Source organism: Pterocles gutturalis, unplaced genomic scaffold (genome assembly GCF_000699245.1).
Source record: "Pterocles gutturalis isolate BGI_N339 unplaced genomic scaffold, ASM69924v1 scaffold37920, whole genome shotgun sequence".
Taxonomy (NCBI): domain Eukaryota; kingdom Metazoa; phylum Chordata; class Aves; order Pterocliformes; family Pteroclidae; genus Pterocles; species Pterocles gutturalis.
In genome coordinates, this window is record NW_010144624.1 from 1 (window position 1) to 219 (window position 219).

Here is a 219-nt window from a genome sequence, read left to right on the forward strand (position 1 = left end):
CAGGTGCGGAGCTGAGGGGTGATGCTCCCCAATCCATCTCTCTCTCTCTCTTTCCCCCCCATTTATGTTCCAGGTCTCCCCAGCGTCGCACCCCCCAGCATCCGTCCCTCGCCCCGTCCCGACGTGTCCCCACCGACCACGGGGACGTTTCTGCTCTATGCTCAGGGACAGCAGATCGGGGACCTGCCGCTCAACGGCACGCGGTTGCAGAAGGAGGCG

The 219-nt window shown here is 64.8% G+C and overlaps 1 protein-coding gene across 1 annotated transcript in view; it reads left to right on the forward strand.

Annotated features, from left to right (window-relative positions):
• Positions 1–73: 73 nt before the first annotated feature.
• LOC104470298 (nidogen-2-like) overlaps positions 74–219 on the forward strand; it is a gene marked incomplete at its 5' end in the record, with an annotated part of 3527 nt that continues 3381 nt past the window's right edge. Inside the window, one exon of the mRNA XM_010085156.1 lies at positions 74–216. Coding sequence (XP_010083458.1) covers positions 74–216 — 143 coding nt within the window. The remainder of the gene's footprint in view (positions 217–219) is intronic.